Raw genomic sequence first — 18,115 nt, 5'->3', positions numbered from 1 at the left:
TTCTCAGCACAGTGTGTGTGTGCTGAGCGTGTTCCCGCGAGAGTTTGTTTGTGACGCGACACTGACTGCCCTGAACACAGGAGCCGGGGCACAGGGACCGGGACCGTGCTGGTGGCTTTTGGTGCATTGCTGGTGTTTGAAGGTGTGCGTTATTGTGGGGGTTAGGTGGGCATAGGTGTGTGGCATGCAGGGTTCTCCTCTTCTGTTATATATTTGGCTACAATTTTGCAGGCTGGGTGGTGTGTGACCCCGCCCAGCGTTACAGCCGCAGATGATTGACAGATGTAGCCAAATATATAAGCGATGTACGCAACATTTCTTTATTTGAATTTATATAACAAATGTGAGCGACGCTGGCGTTTATAGCACAGAGATGTTGGCACTCAAAGGGTTAATGTAGGGGAATTGTGCACTGTATAGATGACAGATATGTATGGTCTGCAGTAACTTACAGTGTGACCTATTCCTCCTGATACACCCGCTCCCCATTTATACAAACACTACGTCCGACTTTATTCATATAACAACAACAGTAACACGTGTGATGCTCATTGGACGCCGTACACTCTGTGTCTCTATGGCAGCTGTTATACCCGCTTTACCAGATGCCAGTCAGGCTATAGATGCCACAAAGTATCTTAATCCCGTATGTAGTGAATTGTCCCAGCAGCTGCTTCTCTGCACCTTTAAGTGACATTTTCACACACCGAGCGGCCTCATTTCTGCTTGGCATCGCCCTTTTTTCCAGCTTGCAGCGAGGCCTTTGTTGACACAAGCGGGTAAAGTGTCTTTCACAGTGAGGAGGCTTCTGCCTGGAAAGTTGGCACGGATCTGCCAGGCCTGAGCAGAGCCAGGTTTCTGTGGAGATATTCTGCAGTATACAAACCCCTCCGATGCCTCCACACCACAAGTCCACCGAGCGCAGAGATGTCTTTTATCTGCATTGGAAGTGCTGCCAATGACTTAGTTTCCCACTTCTCCAGGGACCCCATCTCTGGTTCTAGATAGACCCCACATCTGCGGGATTTCCTAAATTGCTCTCAGATTCCATTTAACATTCACATGGATATTAGATACAGATCCTCTTATCAGCAAGGAGACAGATCCGGATACAGCGCTCTGTCCGTTTATAGTAAGTGTATGTTTATTTATTATTATTTATTAAAAGTTTCGTATATAGCGCACACATATTCTGCGGCGCTTTACAGAGAATATATGACCACTCCCATCAGTCCCTGGACACTATTTTACGTTCAGCACACTATTTTATTCTCCCACCATGCCCTAGTGGATGGTAGGGCATGAAATACCACCTGTCGGCACATGTCGGCTCAAAAAAACAGTGAAAAACCCCATGTCGACCTTTTGACTGTCAACTTTGCTCATGTCAACCTAATGCTTGTGTCGACCTAATGACCTGCTGACCTAGACCCATGTCGACCTTTCAGCATGTCAACCTAATGGTGTCGACCCAATGCTTGTTGAAATAATGCTTGTCCACCCAAAGACCGTATCCCGAACCAGGTAGGCCTATCAGATTCCTGGGGAGATAGCGGGGGCCAGGGCTATGTAAGGAAACCCCCCCTCTATTGGATCACGGATGTTGGTTTCCTTTAGTTAATGCATTACAATAATGTCCATTTAAAAATTTATGCCAGTATTTGTGTTGGATTTGTGGTCGGGACGTGGAAAAAGTAAACACATGAAAAAGTCATGGAGTTTTTCATGATTTTTTTGTGGCAATGGCGACACCAGAGAACGTGGACCCCCAATTAGTGGACGCATGATTTTTGGGAGAAAATTTATGAAAAAACTCGACGACGATGTTTTAATGTGTTGGCAATTGTGAAGTCAACCCTTTGCTTATGTCAACATGTTGTCAGTGTCGACATTGTGCATGTCACCTTTTGGTGTCAATCTATTGACTGTCCTATCTAGGACACCGACTCTAAGAAGTTGTTCGTTTTCCCCTAAAATGTTCCTTTTTTTGACTGCCAAAGGCAAATCTGATCATTTCATGTTTGGGGCTTTAAGTTTGTGTTTCGTAAGACATCATTTATGTGGTTCCATAAACCTGTCTTGCTGAGAGCTGTAGTTCTTCAGGCTCGGCTGAGATTAGCATGCAGGACATATAAGGACCCATGGGTATATATAATAATGTGGAGGACTATGCGGCCGGTTCCATGAGATCAGGCACATTCTAACCCTTTATCTCCCTTCGTGTATGAGCTATAGAGGAAGCAGAATGATGGGTTCTCAGAAGGCAATGAACACTGGGGCATTCTGCTCTGGCTCCAGGCTGCGGCCTACTCTCATTGTTCGGCTGGACAAGGCGCATGAAGTATGAGAATGAGGACGTAAATCTTGTTTTAATTCCTTTATGTGAGAGTTGAGCTTTAAAAACCATCGGCCTCTCTAGTGACATAAAAGTGTCTGATTGCCGGGAGTCCTAAAAATTATTAGCCTCCACCCCCACAGGGTTCCAGTCTGGCCGCTTCAATGATCCCCCTCATACCCACTCAGGGGTGCAGCCTGGCAGCACATCAGTCACTGCAGTGGGTAATGCTTGGGCAGCCGAATTATCTTTCTTCGCCCATGCGTAAAGCTGAGTTTTGTGTACCAGATTGCAATGTAACGAGGAAGGAAACCAGGAATCCTGTTAAATACAGTACAGGGAACTTGTTTCTATATGATATAAGTAAATAAACTCAGTTTCTTATATAGCGCAAAAATATGGTATCACCAATGGTTGTAGCTGGTCAGTGATGGTATCACCAATGGTTGTAGCTGGTCAGTGATAATATCACCAATGGTTCTAGATGGTCAGTGATGGTATCACCAATGGATCTAGCTGGTCAGCGATGGTATCACCAATGGATCTAGCTGTTCAGTGATGGTATCACCAATGGTTGTAGCTGGTCAGTGATGGTATCACCAATGGATCTAGCTGGTCAGTGATGGTATCACCAATGGATCTAGCTGGTCAGTGATGGTATCACCAATGGATCTAGCTGGTCAGTGATGGTATCACTAATGGATCTAGCTGGTCAGGGATGGTATCACCAATGGATCTAGCTGGTCAGTGATGGTATCACCAATGGATCTAGCTGGTCAGGGATGGTATCACCAATGGATCTAGCTGGTCAGTGATGGTATCACCAATGGATCTAGCCGGTCAGTGATGGTATCACCAGTGGTTCTAGCTGGTCAGTGATGGTATCACCAATGGTTCTAGCTGGTCAGTGATGGTATCACTAATGGATCTAGCTGGTCAGTGATGGTATCACCAATGGATCTAGCCGGTCAGTGATGGTATCACCAGTGGTTCTAGCCGGTCAGTGATGGTATCACCAGTGGTTCTAGCTGGTCAGTGATGGTATCACCAGTGGTTCTAGCTGGTCAGTGATGGTATCACCAATGGATCTAGCTGGTCAGTGATGGTATCACCAATGGATCTAGCTGGTCAGTGATGATATCACCAATGGATCTAGCTGGTCAGTGATGGTATCACCAATGGTTCTAGCTGGTCAGTGATGGTATCACCAATGGATCTAGCTGGTCAGCGATGGTATCACCAATGGTTCTAGCTGGTCAGTGATGGTATCACCAGTGGTTCTAGCCGGTCAGTGATGGTATCACCAGTGGTTCTAGCTGGTCAGTGATGGTATCACCAGTGGTTCTAGCTGGTCAGTGATGGTATCACCAATGGTTCTAGCTGGTCAGCGATGGTATCACCAATGGATCTAGCTGGTCAGTGATGGTATCACCAATGGATCTAGCATTGTCTAGTGAGAGGTGCTGGTCAGGGTGTTATTCAGTGGATCTAGCTAGTGCGGGATTGTATCCTCAATGGATTTAGCATCCTCTTGGTCAGGGATGGGGAACCTTTGGTCCTCCAGCTGTTGTTCAACTACATGTCCCAGCATGCCCTGCAACAGATTTACTATGGCCAAATAGCAAAACTGTTGCAGGGCATGCTGGGATGAGTAGTTTAACAACAGCTGGAGGGCCGAAGGTTCCCCATCCCTGCTCTCGGTCAAGGATACAGTAGAACTTAACCAACGCAGTCCCTAACCCCTGCTAACTAACTTAAGACTGGCGGTCTTCTATTGTAACCTGAAATGTGTATAGAGGTTACACTTTTAACTCCATCCAGCGTCTTGTAATGAAGGGTCTCAGAATTGATGTGCATCAGACATACTGTAGGTGTTTTAACTCTTTGAGTGCCAACGTTGCTGTAAGAGTACTTCAAAACATCCATGAGAAATGCCAGCGACCAGGGACGTGCAGTCAGGGGAGGCAGGGGAGGCGGTGCCTCCCCTGTCATAATGATGTGAATAATAAAAAGAAGATATTTATATATCTTCTTTTATTATTATCATCATTTCTACCTCTCCCCCTGCCTCCTACCATCTTACACTGCTGCATGTGAGGGTGGGAGGCAGCGGGAGAGGTGCCTCCCGCTGTTAACATTAAAACAACGGGCAGCGGGGGGCGGGTAAGGGAGGGCAGGGGGCAGGGTGCAGGGTGCAGCAATGGGCTGTAAAAGCCCATTGAAATGAATGGGGAAGCGGCACTCATACTGGTGCCGCAATGACAGGGGCACCAGTATGAATGCACGCCCCCAGATGTGATTGGGTCAGCGGATCCAGTGATGGATCCGCTGTCCAATCACACACATGCAGGGCCCACCTGGATAGGATGCAGCAGCGCGACAGCGTGGAGTCCGGCGCCGCTGGGAGATAGCCGCTGTCACCGCCGAGGAGAGGTGAGTCCGCTGGGGGTGCATGTACGCCCTGCTGCCTGTGCCCGGCCGCTGCATATACCATATAGCATGGTATGCGGGCGGTCGAGCAGGGGCGGGAGCGGGGGGGGGGGGTCCGTGCCTGTGGTCCCGTGCGGGGAGATCAGTGCCTCCCCAGGCAATGACCTCACCGCACGTCACTGCCAGGGACTGTCCTTTTTTTGGGGGGTGCAATAGTTAACTAAACTTCAATGAATTATCTTGGGATTATTTGTATTTAAGTAAGCGACGCTGGCATTTTTCAAGGATATTTTGAACGATCGCCCACAGCAACGTTGGCACTGAATGGGTTAATGTATTCCTGTAATACCTCATCACTGTGCATACAATAGTCCAGATGTATCAAGCGTCAAAAAGTGATAAAATGGAGAGGGATAAACAGTCGGCCGACCAGCTCCCAACTGCCATGTTACAGGGTTGATTTGAAAATGACAGATAGGAGCTGGTTGTTTATCCTTTTTGAAGCTTGATCCATCTGGCCCAATGTGTTCAGACACTTTCCTGCTAATGTGTCTGTATTGTGAATAATTGTTCTGTTTACACCAGTTGTGGGACGACGGATCATTGTTATTCCAGCTCTTCAGACACCTGTATCCAGGAAATATCTGCCGCTAATGCTGCATGGAAGATTAAACGCTTGATTCCGGTGCATGTGTGTACGTAGCCATAAATCACCATGGACCACACGCCGCTGGTAGTCAGCGGAACGAGGGAACCATGATGGGACCAGAGTCACCCCGTAAGGTTTCTGGTTCACTGTGCTCGAGTCAGGCTGCAGGGTCTCGGTGGAATAAGTGCATCCTGTCCCAGCAGCCTCTGCTCCTGGACCGGCGGCGGTAAATGCTTCCCCTGTGTTCAGTTGTATGGAGAAAATGTCTCAAGCACTTGTTCTCATGCTTAGGACGCAGATAAAAAGGTTCAGAGCAAACCCACAGGATTTATGAGTGAGGCGTGTGTCCTCACTGCGATGGTTGTATCCTGTCTGTGAAGCGTGTAAATTCCCTCGTCTCCCAGACATGTGTGAAACTCGTGCAAACACGAATGTGCGACTTCCACTGCTCAGTAGCAGCATGGTGTCTTTTCCAGCGAGGGCCCCTATGCATTACCCAATGGTGAAAAATGTATATAACACATGTAACTGTGACAGGGAAGGTGGCCCCTCTCAGCTGTGGGCCCCACAGCAGCGGCACCCCCTGCACCTATGGTATTTACACCTCTGTATATAACACATGTAACTGTGACAGGGAAGGTGGCCCCTCTCAGCTCTGGCCCCATAGCAGCTGCACTCCCTGCACCTATGGTAGCTACACCCCTGTATATAACACATGTAACTGTGACAGGGAAGGTGGCCCCTCTCAGCTCTGGGCCCCATAGCAGCTGCACTCCCTGCACCTATGGTATTTACACCTCTGTATATAACACATGTAACTGTGACAGGGAAGGTGGCCCCTCTCAGATCTGAGCCCCATAGCAGCTGCACCCCCTGCACCTATGGTAGCTACACCCTGTATATAACACATGTAACTGTGACAGGGAAGGTGGCCCCTCTCAGCTGTGGGCCCCATAGCAACTGCACCCCTGCACCTATGGTAGCTACACTCTGTATATAACACATGTAACTGTGACAGGAAAGGTGGCCCCTCTCAGCTCTGGGCCTCATAGCAGCTGCACTCCCTGCACCTATGGTAGCTACACCCCTGTATATAACACATGTAACTGTCACAGGGAAGGTGGCCCCTCTCAGCTCTGGCCCCATAGCAGCTGCACCTATGGTAGTTACACCCCTGTATATAACACATGTAACTATGACAGGGAAGGTGGCCCCTCTCAGCTCTGGCCCCATAGCAGTGGCAACCCCTGCACCTATGGTAGCTACACCCTGTATATAACACATGTAACTGTGACAGGGAAGGTGGCCCCTCTCAGCTCTGGGCCCCATAGCAGCTGCACTACCTGCACCTATGGTAGCTACACCCTGTATATAACACATGTAACTGTGACAGGGAAGGTGGCCCCTCTCAGCTCTGGCCCCATAGCAGCTGCACTCCCTGCACCTATGGTAGCTACACCCCTGTATATAACACATGTAACTGTGACAGGGAAGGTGGCCCCTCTCAGCTCTGGGCCCCATAGCAGCTGCACTCCCTGCACCTATGGTATTTACACCTCTGTATATAACACATGTAACTGTGACAGGGAAGGTGGCCCCTCTCAGATCTGAGCCCCATAGCAGCTGCACCCCCTGCACCTATGGTAGCTACACCCTGTATATAACACATGTAACTGTGACAGGGAAGGTGGCCCCTCTCAGCTGTGGGCCCCATAGCAACTGCACCCCTGCACCTATGGTAGCTACACTCTGTATATAACACATGTAACTGTGACAGGAAAGGTGGCCCCTCTCAGCTCTGGGCCCCATAGCAGCTGCACTCCCTGCACCTATGGTAGCTACACCCCTGTATATAACACATGTAACTGTCACAGGGAAGGTGGCCCCTACACCCCTGTATATAACACATGTAACTATGACAGGGAAGGTGGCCCCTCTCAGCTCTGGCCCCATAGCAGTGGCAACCCCTGCACCTATGGTAGCTACACCCTGTATATAACACATGTAACTGTGACAGGGAAGGTGGCCCCTCTCAGCTCTGGGCCCCATAGCAGCTGCACTACCTGCACCTATGGTAGCTACACCCTGTATATAACACATGTAACTGTGACAGGGAAGGTGGCCCCTCTCAGCTCTGGGCCCCATAGCAGCTGCACTCCCTGCACCTATGGTCGCTACACCCTTGGTTCCATACATCAAGTATACGGGCCCTGAGACAAGGAGCTGAGTGCGGGAGCACCTATGGTCAGCATAATATTTGGTGGGTCAGTCAGCATAACTAATATTTATCTGCATGTTTTCCTCTCCTCTCACCGTGTCACAGACCACGTCCCCCCCAGTGCTGAGAGGCAAAGGGACTGTACAGCGAACACCTTATTCTCCAGTCTCTTCTCATTACAGAGGGTGATGAGGAATTTCCATTGATATATTCTGCGGTTGTCCACAGTAGTGTCTTTCATAGTAACTTATACAAGTAATCTGTATACAGCAGCAGACACGCCGGCAGGATGAAACCTCAGCTACTGTATATAACTGCGATCTGAGAAATTCATTTCTAGAGTTAAAATATTATCTGGCTGATCCAATAATAATCCTTTCATTGGAATTAGTACCTTTGTCCATTTTGCGTTATGGAGAGTTGGTGTTGGTATAAGATGTGTTTGCTCTACCGTCAGTATCCTGGTCATGGTATAGAACAGTGGATCCCAACTCCGGTCCTCAAGTACCCCAATAACAGTTCATGTTTTCCAGGTCTGGGTGTTTGAGGTGTGACAGTTGGTGATACTCAGTGCACCGGCTGGGAGACGTGGAAAACCTGACCTGATAAATCTCCTCCTTTCTGCTGCTGATTTAGTGGTACTTTTGGGAAATAGTTGTGAGGTTCTAGCACTGGTAGAACAAACAGCCCCAGTGTCTAATGCCTGCAGTGTAACCTAGGCATCCGCGGGCCAAATACAGTGTTCTGCGGTTACATGGGCTCCGCGTGGGCGTGTCCCCAGGTCTCACATGGGCTGATTGGTCAGTGAGTCCAGAATATTATTTACCACAAGTGTTCAGCACATGAGTGAATCAGCTGGAACACCTCCGGTGTGTTTGCTTAATACCGATGGTGAAATGGAATTTTAACAGCCTGTAAAGTGTGGCATCCCATTTATTGACCTGTCTGCACAGCTGGGAGTCTGAAGGCCTCATAAGGTGCAAATAACTCCTGTTCATCCTGATTCCTGCACCTATTCTGCCTTGTCTGGCGCTGCAAGAGGCTGGATGTATGAGGACGCAGCTGTATATCGGTATCCGTAATCTGCGGAATATAACGATAATTACACTACACAATGGCTAAATTCGCAGTTCAGTCCGTAACAGTCTGTAAGTTTGGCCTCTGTTATGATAGCAAGGCTGATATTGAGCCCAGTAAGCAGAAGGTTATGTGGCATGCAGCAGCTGGCATCCAACACCCAGGGCATGCGACCCCCTTGCCCCCTCTCCTAGTTACGGCCCTGCACAGGGTAACGGAGTCTACGCCTGAGACCTCAAACACATTTTCTAGGCTTCCATAAATCTGCATAAATTACAGCCCATAAATCCTGCAGATTCCCAGGACAGCGATGAACATAAAACAGGGTCTGGTGCCGGCGTTTTGCGTGACCGGGGCCCAGGTGGGCATCCGCTGATGAGGTGATAAAATGGAACATTTATGGTAAATTCCCGCTGGTCCAGTAAACGGCATTCTCTCCGCACATGTCCTTCAGCTGCATAGAATGGCATTATATGACAGGGAATTGCGGGTGTGTGTGTGTGTGTGTGTGGGGGGGGGTGTTTGGTTGAGGGGGGTTCTCTTCACTAGACGTAGAACCCCCCCAAGAATTTCTCTAGAGTTTGAATTCCGCTTTTCTCAAGACAGATCTGTGTACTTAGACCACACAGGATTCCAATAACCTCTTATACCTCAGGATAACACCGCAGCTATCCCTGTTATATTACATTTACTTCAAGTCTTTGGAGAACAATTTCCTTTCCCCCCCATTTCTTTTTAATTTGGTGCCAATGTAAACTCTGTACCTCTACACATGGCCCTGATGAGCCAAACACACAAATGTTCTGTTACTTCATTACTTAATGACCCTCTCTTGCCCACGATGGAATTTGGGCCGATCAAGGGCTTGTCCGACCCTGGATCATGTGATTATAATGGCTTATAAATCATCTCTGGTAGGTTTTGCTATATTCTTGCATTATTTTATTCTGTGCTTCTCAGATGTGTATTTATATAATCAGCAAACTTCTCGTTCACTAATCTGTGGCAAATTTGCTATTGACGCTTAATCTGGTGCTGTTCAGCCACTTTTCACCCGATTCCGATGGTTCAGGCAAATAAATCGGGTGAAAAGTGGCCAAATCGCATGTGTTTGACATCGCCCCTACAGATTTGCCCATTGTGTACAATGCAATCACCATAGGTGACATTTGTGGGGTAAATGTACTAAGATGGGTGTCCTATTGGACAAGGGATGTTGGCCATTGCAACCAATCAGATGCTACTTGTAACGTCAACAGTACGTAATCTTTATCTCTTCGCACGTATATACATTAATGCCTATCACAAGTCCCTTGTGATCGCCAGCAAAGTGAAGCACCAATCAAATGCTTGTACAGCCCCCTTTAATAATCTGAGACCTCATCATTTCCCTATAGACTGTAAGCTTGTGAGCAGGGCCCTCCTGCCTCTATGGGGGTATTCAATTGCAATTGGAACTGGCGTCTTAATGGAAAGAAGGCAGTTTCCGACTTGAATAGGTCGGAAGGGGTTTCCTATATATTCAATAAGGTCTGTTTTTTTCTGACAGGTCGTAATGTTTCAATCTGTCGGAAACCAGGTGAATTGGCGTCAAAGCCGCCAATTGCCTGCTGTTGTCGGAAACACGGACAAATGCGACAAGTTTTGGCCCCGTTTCCGACAATCTTAATCCGACTTTAAGAAAAGTCAGATTTAGGCAGAGAGGACGGCATCGGATGAGCAGCAGCAGCTCACCCGGCGCCGTCCTCTCGCTTGGCTCACCGGTCCTGCCACCAGGCCAGGGGAGCAGCAGCAGCAGTTTTTCACCCGGTGCCCTCTTCAAAGTCCCACCTCCCGCCACCTCCCGTCCGTCAGCGTCTCCCATTCACCTCTCGCCGCAACCGTCACTCACCCGGGCCGCGTGAGCAGCAGTCGGATTTGGCCGCTGATTGAATCGGTAGTGTCTGATCCATTCCGACAAATGAATGTCGGAATGGATCCGACACTAACTGTCTGTCTGTAATTACCCAATTTGTCTTATCGCCTTGATTCCTGCGCTGTATAAGAAACTGTAAAAAAAGAAATAAACCACACGCCATACAAAACACTGTCATAAAACCACAATACAACCATCTATCTGGCCAATCAGAAGGTAGGGAAACACTAGACACTTATAATTACAAGTATATTTATTATTCTTTCATATAGGCACCATTTACATCGCTATAAGATATAACGGTTGCCCCGCCATCATAAATAATGGATCATCAAACTATTTTTAAATACTTAACATCGCCCCTTGAATATAACGAATAATCGTTCCTCCCTGTAATAGAATCATCAATGTTATCTGCCTCCTTATTCAATACATAATGATTCCCCTAATCTTAGTCTATTGCAGGTCAGGCCAACCTGTGGCTCTCCAGATGTTCTGAAACTACAAATCCCAGCGAGGCATGATGGGATTTGTAGTTTGACAACGTCTGGAGAGCTACAGGTTGGCCAGGCCTGGTCTATTGTTTTCCGTTACCTTCTTATTGTCTGGATAGAGGAAACACCAGCAGTCTCCTCGTTATTTCCGGTCCGTTTGCTGCTAATCCCGCTGCTTAGTAAATCTTGGTTTCTATGTTTGTAACAAGAAAATCATTGACGATACTTGGATATTATTTGTATTGTAAAAGTTCTATTCATGGCGGGTTTCTGGCGGTTCGGAAATTGCAAAACCTCGGTTCAATAAATGCACCCTTTGGGGTGTAATCTGTATGTTTGCACCTTATGGGAAATTCATATGAACATCTTGTAAAGGTGCGACGATTCCTGTGGTAGAACCTGTTCCCTGCGGGTGTTCTCTAGCGGCATACAGTATGTGACCTGGAGGTACCGTCCGTCCAAATACTGCGGCCAATTTATGGTATCACAGCATGGGCAGTGGTGTTCCTCTGCCTGTGTAATGTGGCTTTGGGCCAAAGGGGCGACAGTGTCAATAGGTTGTGAAAGGTAGACGCATGAAATACCACCTGTTTTTAAAAAAAATTGAAAAACTACTGGCTACCGTCCTGTTTTCGACCTTTTCTGTGTCGACGTAAGCCCTGTCGACCTTTAGTCCTTTAGGTAGATAGATAATGTCTATCTACCTAGAGACCGCATCCTGTGCCTCTGACTATAACGTATGTTGGACCCCTGTATCTATATGTCAGTGTTAAAGCCCTGTGTTCACTTCTCTGTACTGTATAATACACTCATCTTGTAGCGTCCTCCTCCCAGCACTGTTGGGTGTCTGATAGAGCTGTGTGTCCAGGTACCACCTTACCATGGACGATGTACAATAGGTTTCGGCAGTAATGTCCTATTACCAGACTCTGTGGTGTAGTGCTACAGCTACACTATCACTAATGTAGCAGCTACACTATTATGTTATTCTTAAGAGATCATAAATTGTCTCTGGTTGATGAGTCAGATACTGTAAGTGCAGTTGTGAACGCGGTCAAGTAGTAAATCCCTCAGGTGTGAAAGTAGAAAAGTCTTTGATGCAGCTGGAAACAATCAGACCGGATGGAAATTACGGGAAGTGGGATTTCCGGGTGGTTTTTGCACTCAATTTGGATCGGTGATGGTTAACCGGTGGCACATGAGCCTCTTCACCTGCGGCCCCCAGTTTTCTGCTTGTGTGCCGTTTCTATTAGGGCCTACACACATAGAGATTTTAGTTTTTTTTTGTGCTAAGCGATCTGTCAGGGCCAGTGTTCTCCGGTTATAACACTGGCCATGACCGGCAATCTGACTATAGTAATCCAGCGTGCTGGATCTTAATTGCCATGGGCGATAGCGATGCGCGAGGTCTTAAGGTGGCCATACACACGCAGATTTATCTGCAGATCTGGCTGGTTGGAACAAAAACATGGTTATGGATGAGGGGAATGGGATCATTCGTCAGACTGCATTTAGGTCTACAGTCATTAGGTCGACCCCACTAGGTCGACTGGCAGGAAGGTCGACCTGACTTAAGGTCGACATGGGCCAAGGTCGACATGACTTAAGGTCGAATTTGCATAAAGGTCGACATGAGGAAGGTTGACTGGTCATAAGGTCGACATGGGTTTTTCACTGTTTTTTTATCCGAATGTCGACACAGTCGACATGGACACAGTTGGCAATGAGAATCGGACCCTCGCATCGCTCGCTTCGCTCGCAATGCTTCGGGCACGGTGCCTCGCTGCGCTCGGCACACTATTTTATTCTCCCACCACGCCCTAGTGGATGGTAGGGCATGAAATACCGCCTGTCGGCACATGTCGGCTCAAAAAACAATGAAAAACCCATGTCGACCTTATGACCAGTCGACCTTCCTCATGTCGACCTTTATGCAAATTCGACCTTAAGTCATGTCGACCTTGGCCCATGTCGACCTTAAGTCAGGTCGACCTTCCTGCCAGTCGACCTAGTGGGGTCGACCTAATGACTGTAGACCTAAGTTCATTCTAATAGATGACCGCATCCCGGATGAGGGCACATGACAGTTGACCATTTGCTTGGAAATGCTGTAAAACTGCCAAACTGTCACTCATCCATAACCATGTTTTTGTTCCAACCAGCCAGATCTGAAGATAAATCTTACTAGTGTATGGACACCTTAAGAGATCTAGTCAAATTGTCAGATCGCTTAGAAAATGCCCTGAAATTGCCCCGTTTCTAGACCTCATTAGAGCATTTACTGTAACATTGTCACGTATAGCGTAGACCAAGCCTGCGGATTGTTACATGTTCCAATCAAGGGGGTTTAAGCCATTGGTTCCCAAACTGTGTGCCGTGGCACCCTGGGGTGCCTTGGGGGACTTGCAGAGGTGCCCTGGGTTGGTGGTCCAGGACCAATTCAAGTTTTTATATCCATTATACAGGTAATAGTCCAATTGTAGACAAACAGAAGTGAATCATGTCCATTACCACATAACTGATCCTAAGGATGAGATATAAACACAATTTATTTAACGTAATATTTGTTTCTGACTTTCTCATCAATAACCTTTAGCCTAAGGGTGCCATGAAAACATTTCTGATGCTTTGGGGTGCCATGATTCAAAAACTTTGGGAACCCCTGGTTTAAGCCACAGCCTGATCTACAGACTGAGTTCACCCATCAGTCGTAACCCTATGCGTATCTGTTTGTGTTCCCAGTCACCCCCAGAGCCGGCGTACACATAGTGCGGAGCGACGGTTTAACAAGCCCCTCTGTTCCCGTGATATTTGAGGAATGAATATGTTAGTGGAATCTGTATGCTAAGCAGCCCTTTAAGAGAATCTGTAAATGTCAGACATGAATCCGGAGACTGTGAGCAGAACAGGCGGTGGAGTAATAGGAGGGTCATCGGGACATCCCAGTAATGAGCTGTGATCATTGTTTTATCTAAATTATCTTGTGTTCTACTTAACGAGCTGGACATACAGTGACCGGTCCATGTACATAAAGGGGTGTGGTCAAATCATAAGAATCCAGTCAGTCAGTGATTGGATCATGTAGGTAACCTGCGAGCAGGTGGGAAAGGCCACTTTCAAGACCAGATGCGTTCATTCATTTATTTATTAACAGTTACTTATATAGCGCACACATATTCCGGAGCGCTTTACAGAGGATATTTGAGAACATTCACATCCAGTGGCGTAACTATTTACGCCACTGGATGTGACGCCTAATCTAGCATCCTCAAAAAGTGTCTGCTGTAAGGGGGTGGACATTTTTTGAGGGTCATTTTCATTAACAAGCCTGCCAGGAGAAGAGCCGCCCAGGACCGCAGACAAGAGATAAATAGATCTGCGGGTCCCGGCGGTGGCGAACAGAGAGGCCCCAGCAGCAGGTTAGCGCATGATAGCCCCGCAGACCCCCGGCGCCTACACTTAATCAGCGCCTCGGCTTTTTGTTACGCCACTGTTCACATCAGTCCCTGCCCCAGTGGAGCTTACAATCTATATTCCCTACCACATGTACACACACACACAGCCATTCTATTGTTAATTTGTTGGGAGCCAGTTAACCTACCAATATAATTTTGGATTGTGGGAGGAAACCGAAGTACCTGGAGGAAACCCACACAAGTACGGGGAGAATATACAAACTCCACACCGTTAGGGCCATGGGACTTAAGGTGCATACACACTGTACAATTTTTTGACCAATTTGGTTGAAAGATTTCCATTGAACCCAGTGTCCTGGACTAAAGATGTTGACGAAAGATATTGACGACAGACGAAAGAAGAAAGATCTAGCTACAGTTTATAGGCTCTTTTTGAAAGATATTCAAATTGAGCTGCATGCACAGTTGACGAACAATCTTGATGAACAACTGGCGGGTATGCGCATCATCATTCATCGTTTGTTTATTGACAATATCTTTTGTCAACATCTTTCGTCCAGGACACTGGGTTCAATGGAAATGTCTTTCAACCAAATTGGTCAAAAAAATTGTACAGTGTGTATGCACCTTAAGTCAATCAGAAGGAGGGCCTATGGGAGCTTGATGATCATAACCAGCGGCATTTGGACAGATTCGCCCATGGGCCACTGGCTGAAATCACATCCACATTCATTACAGGAGGTAGCAGGTGACTATTTAGCAGGTCAGTGTAGTGTTCTTGAGCTTCCATGAGATACAGAAGTAGCAGCCCCATCAGAGTGCACGTTAACACTACGACACCAGACACAGGGCCTCGTGTGGTCCAATGAGTCACAGTTCTAGTTCTGATGGTAAGGTTTAGATGCGACACGACCATTGTGAGGCCATGGACCTCAGTTGCCCACATGGCACCTTCTAGGATGGTTCCATATTCATAATGGAGTTTGGTATGGTTACGTGGCAGGATTTGGGCCTGCAAGGTCACCGGAACACATAATTGAGCGGTAACTGCTGTATAGCCATTCCATTTGCAGCCCTTCAAAACAATTGAATCCCCCCCCCCTCCTCATGTTAACCGCAGGCCTGGTTTAAGTCTAGATTTCTATTTTCGTTGATTTATATGCAAAAGGATAAACTTTAAGCAGTTCTCTCTGCTGTAATTCATTGTAAATATGAATGGTTTGACCCCCTTTAACGCTGTCTTCATAGCCAGAAAGTAGGTCCAAACTGATCGCTCTCTCTCTCAATGGATGCAGAATAGTCATTCGGTTCATTAATTAGCTGCAAATGTACGCAATTCTGCCAACAGTACATCAAAGCGTCTCTCGCCAGTTTAGCAAACTCTGCAAACTTAAAAATAAACTATTCCCAACTGAAATCCTTGAACCTCGCTCGAACCGGCTTCCAACTCCAAGCGCTGACACTGAGCGAGACGTTCCACTGGAAAGGTGACAATATCGCACACCTCCCAGGATCCTCTTTCCAAACTCTCCCAACTGATATTCTGAGGTTAATCTATGTCTCGCTTATACAGAAGATTCGGAGGGATTTAAATTCCTGGAAACGAAGCCGTATCTCTTGGCCGGGGTGAATAATCTCAGCGAATGTGCTTCCTCGCCTCTTATATCTGTTTGATTGTGTCCCAACGCAAATTCCTCGCTCCGTTCTCTAGGCAGAATACGTTCATGTGGGATAGGAAAAATACATGGGGAGGCGTATCAAAGCACGGGGAGAGATAAAGTACCAAGCGGTCAGTTCCTAACTGTCATTTTTCAAATACAGTTTATCTCTCTCTCTCCAAGCTTTGTTTCATCTCTCTTAATGGCTGTACAGGGGCCCTGGGAAGAGTCTGCGTCCCAGGCTATGTAGTGATTTTATTCCGGACAAAGAGACTTTGCAAGTAACCGTGGATACCATGAATATAGCGATGTTTATCACATTGGTAAGAGATGAATTTAGTGCCGGGCTTTGTTTTTGGATTGACGAGATAGACGTACGATTGCCCTAAGTTCACATGAACAAATAAGCAGATTATACAGAAAGCAGGGTTGTTGTTTTGCTTGTTTGCATTGTAATACAGAGAGGGACAATGGTATTATTCACATTACAGAAGGGGGTGGGATGTACTGGCTCTGCCAGGCACTGACGGAACGCTGTGACCAGCTCTACAGCACCATTTGGTATCCTTGTGCTAGTCTCCCTGTATATGTTATACAGCGACACAGATGCGCTGGGACACTGGGCTTATATACATGGCTGCAGCCGTACTGAGAGATGGACACTGATATAGGCATGACCATCGTCATGGTCGCCATCAATGGAACGATGGCAATAGTACAAACAGACCGTCATCGATGGCAGCATAATGTTTTATGGTTGACTATGGAAGTTTTTGACTATCGATGGTCATCTATTTTCTTTGACTGACTGGCCCATGGGTCAATCAGAACATGGAGGTGTGGCTTTGTGAGGGCCAGGGGCGGAGCTATGCTCTGTGTCCCTGCACCTTCCGTAGAAGGAAAATAAATCTGATAAGACTAAAATCATCCAAATCAATCTGTTATTCCCAGTTTACCAGTGTACAGTAACGTTCGCTCTGTTGGAGTGTCAGCTCTGTATCACATCTGCACCACTGGACCATGTAAGAGACGCTGGTTGCAGGACAAATTTGTTCTCAAAATGAATGAAACCATGCTGCACTGCAGGTGGGGCAGATGTAACAGGTGCAGAGAGAGAGTGATAGATTCGGGTGAATTATTTGGATTCTGTGCAGGGAATGGGATCATTCGTCAGACTGCATTTAGGTCTACAGTCATTAGGTCGACCCCACTAGGTCGACTGGCAGGAAGGTCGACCTGACTTAAGGTCGACATGGGCCAAGGTCGACATGACTTAAGGTCGAATTTGCATAAAGGTCGACATGAGGAAGGTCGACTGGTCATAAGGTCGACATGGGTTTTTCACTGTTTTTTGATCCGAATGTCGACATAGTCGACATGGACACAGTTGGCAATGAGAATCGGACCCTCGCATCGCTCGCAATGCTTCGGGCACGGTGCCTCGCTGCGCTCGGCACACTATTTTATTCTCCCACCACGCCCTAGTGGATGGTAGGGCATGAAATACCGCCTGTCGGCACATGTCGGCTCAAAAAACAGTGAAAAACCCATGTCGACCTTATGACCAGTCGACCTTCCTCATGTCGACCTTTATGCAAATTCGACCTTAAGTCATGTCGACCTTGGCCCATGTCGACCTTAAGTCAGGTCGACCTTCCTGCCAGTCGACCTAGTGGGGTCGACCTAATGACTGTAGACCTAAGTTCATTCTAATAGATGACCGCATCCCCTGTGCAGGATATTACTGTACTATAAGTGGGACTCTCTGCTGGACGGTTCCTGTAATGATATGTACATGCAGAATGAGCGTCAGACCCCACATTATACAACGGCATCAGACCCCGCTCCTCCTTCATTGCTCACACACAAGTTCTGAGATGTTCCACAGTGACCCCCAGGAGTAGTAAGTACAGAACCCTGCTG

General features: G+C 47.3%; 1 protein-coding gene across 3 annotated transcripts in view; it reads left to right on the top strand.

Annotated features, from left to right (window-relative positions):
- Nucleotides 1-18,115, top strand: part of DAAM2 (dishevelled associated activator of morphogenesis 2) — a 221,729-nt gene that overhangs the window by 27,166 nt on the left and 176,448 nt on the right. Inside the window, exon 1 of one of the 3 annotated variants that reach the window (XM_083175406.1) lies at nt 881-1,132. The exons of the other annotated variants lie outside the window; for them this stretch is intronic. Within the exon in view, the coding sequence (XP_083031532.1) occupies nt 1,063-1,132 (70 nt within the window). The 5' untranslated portion in view covers nt 881-1,062. Of the gene's footprint in view, nt 1-880; nt 1,133-18,115 lie in introns of those variants that run through there. 3 annotated transcript variants of the gene reach the window in all.

This window comes from Crinia signifera, chromosome 3 (genome assembly GCF_055691185.1).
Source record: "Crinia signifera chromosome 3, ASM5569118v1, whole genome shotgun sequence".
Taxonomy (NCBI): domain Eukaryota; kingdom Metazoa; phylum Chordata; class Amphibia; order Anura; family Myobatrachidae; genus Crinia; species Crinia signifera.
This window is presented reverse-complemented; position numbering and strand designations above follow the sequence as displayed.